The 2,148-nt window shown below is 52.4% G+C and overlaps 1 protein-coding gene across 1 annotated transcript; it reads left to right on the top strand.

Moving 5' to 3' along the window:
- Window positions 1-39: 39 nt before the first annotated feature.
- On the top strand, window positions 40-1,851 carry LOC307255457 (frizzled-8-like; the record flags this gene model as incomplete). The annotated part of the gene is made up of 1 exon (XM_080034141.1): window positions 40-1,851. The coding sequence occupies one exon, from the start codon at window positions 40-42 to the stop codon at window positions 1,849-1,851; it is 1,812 nt and encodes a 603-aa protein (XP_079890267.1).
- Window positions 1,852-2,148: the final 297 nt, after the last annotated feature.

Below are 2,148 nucleotides of genomic sequence, written 5' to 3'. Positions count from 1 at the left end.
TTTTTTGGTGGTGTATAGGACTAAATATCTAGAACAGCGATGGAGAGACACTGTCTTATCTTGGGCTTGTGCGTCTTACTGAGCGTATTTGGCTCTGTGTGTATGGCGGCGAAGGAGCTCCAGTGTCAAGAAATCAGCGTGCCTCTCTGCAAAGGCATCGGCTACAACTACACCTACATGCCCAATCAATTCAACCACGACACGCAAGACGAAGCCGGCTTGGAGGTCCACCAGTTTTGGCCGCTCGTTGAAATCAAGTGCTCCGCCGATTTGCGGTTCTTTCTCTGCAGTATGTACACGCCGATCTGCCTGGAGGACTACAAGAAGCCTCTGCCGCCGTGTAGAGGGGTGTGCGAGCGGGCTAAAGCCGGCTGCGAGCCGCTCATGAGGCAGTACGGCTTCCCATGGCCAGATCGGATGAGATGCGATTTGCTGCCCGAACAAGGCAACCAAGAGACGCTGTGCATGGACTACAACAACAGCCAGAACACCCCCACCACTACCACCGTGTCTCCCGTGGTGGCCAAGCCGACAAATCGACCCCTGAAGCCGTACAATCCGAGGAAGAAACCTGGGTATGGCGGAGGAGGTGCTGGAGGTCGTTACCCAGGCAAGCACAACAAACCAGCCGCCGCGTCCCCTTCGTGTGAGTCCGGGTGCTTTTGCCGCGCGCCCATGGTGCCAGTGACAAGCGACGGACACCCTCTCCACAACCGCGTAAAGACGGGGCAGATTATGAACTGTGCCATGCCGTGCCACAGCCCCTATTTCACCGCGGAGGAGAGGACATTCACCGCCTTCTGGATCGGCTTGTGGTCCGTGTTGTGTTTTATCTCCACCTTTGCAACCGTGGCCACTTTCCTCATAGACATGGAGCGATTCAAGTACCCAGAGCGGCCCATCATCTTCCTCTCTGCCTGCTATATGTTCGTCTCAATCGGATACATCGTAAGACTCATCGCCGGGCACGAAGAGGTGGCTTGCAATAGAGATCACGGCGCAGACTACATCCACTACGAAACCACGGGGCCAGCGCTGTGCACAATAGTCTTTCTGCTTATTTACTTCTTCGGCATGGCCAGCTCGATATGGTGGGTGATTCTGTCCCTAACTTGGTTTCTCGCCGCCGGCATGAAGTGGGGGAACGAGGCTATTGCCAGTTACGCGCAGTACTTTCACCTCGCAGCCTGGCTCATCCCCAGTATGAAATCCATCGCGGTGTTGGCTTTAAGTTCAGTGGACGGAGACTCTGTCGCGGGGATCTGCTACGTGGGCAATCAGAACTTGGATAACTTGCGCGGGTTCGTCTTGGCACCGCTCGTCATCTACCTGTTTATCGGAACTATGTTTTTGCTCGCGGGCTTCGTGTCACTATTTCGAATCAGGAGCGTCATCAAGCAAGGAGGCACCAAGACGGACAAGCTGGAAAGGCTTATGATACGGATAGGTGTGTTCACCGTCTTGTACACGGTCCCTGCCACTGTTATTGTCGCCTGCTACTTTTACGAGCAGCACAATAGACAGACGTGGGAGATTACACACAACTGCACCTGTAATAACAACACAGGAGGAGTTCTGGGAGCCACACAGAGCAGACACAGACAGAGACCGGACTACGCTGTCTTTATGTTAAAATACTTCATGTGTCTGTTAGTGGGGATAACGTCGGGCGCGTGGATTTGGTCAGGCAAGACGTTGGACTCGTGGAGGGCTTTCTGCACGCGCTGCTGCTGGGGGAGCAAAGCCAGCGCTGGATCTATGTACAGTGACGTCAGCACGGGACTTACCTGGAGGTCTGGCACGGCGAGCTCAGTCTCATGCCCGAAACAGATGCCACTGTCCCGGGTGTGAGATGTAGAGATGTAGGCCTATAGCAAGCAAAAACAAGCTATAGCCCACTACCCACTCAAATCTTTAAAAAATGCATTTTTATTGGCATTTGACACTTATAAGACGTACAGCCAGCGCACAGTAGCTCGTTTGAAAGGGGCAGAGTGGCGCAAGAAAATACTTTTTTTTTAATAATATGTTGTATTTGTTTTATTTTGGTAAATTATTCAAAGGTGAGTCTGCGAACTGCCAGTCAAGGCGAGACACTGCAGGTATAAGAGGGTAACATGTTTTTGACATATAGATGATGAGACATGA

This window comes from Ammodytes marinus (genome assembly GCF_949987685.1).
Source record: "Ammodytes marinus genome assembly, chromosome: 9".
Lineage (NCBI taxonomy): Eukaryota > Metazoa > Chordata > Actinopteri > Uranoscopiformes > Ammodytidae > Ammodytes > Ammodytes marinus.
The sequence above is the reverse complement of the archived record's forward strand: the minus strand, read 5'-3'. Positions and strand labels throughout refer to the sequence as shown.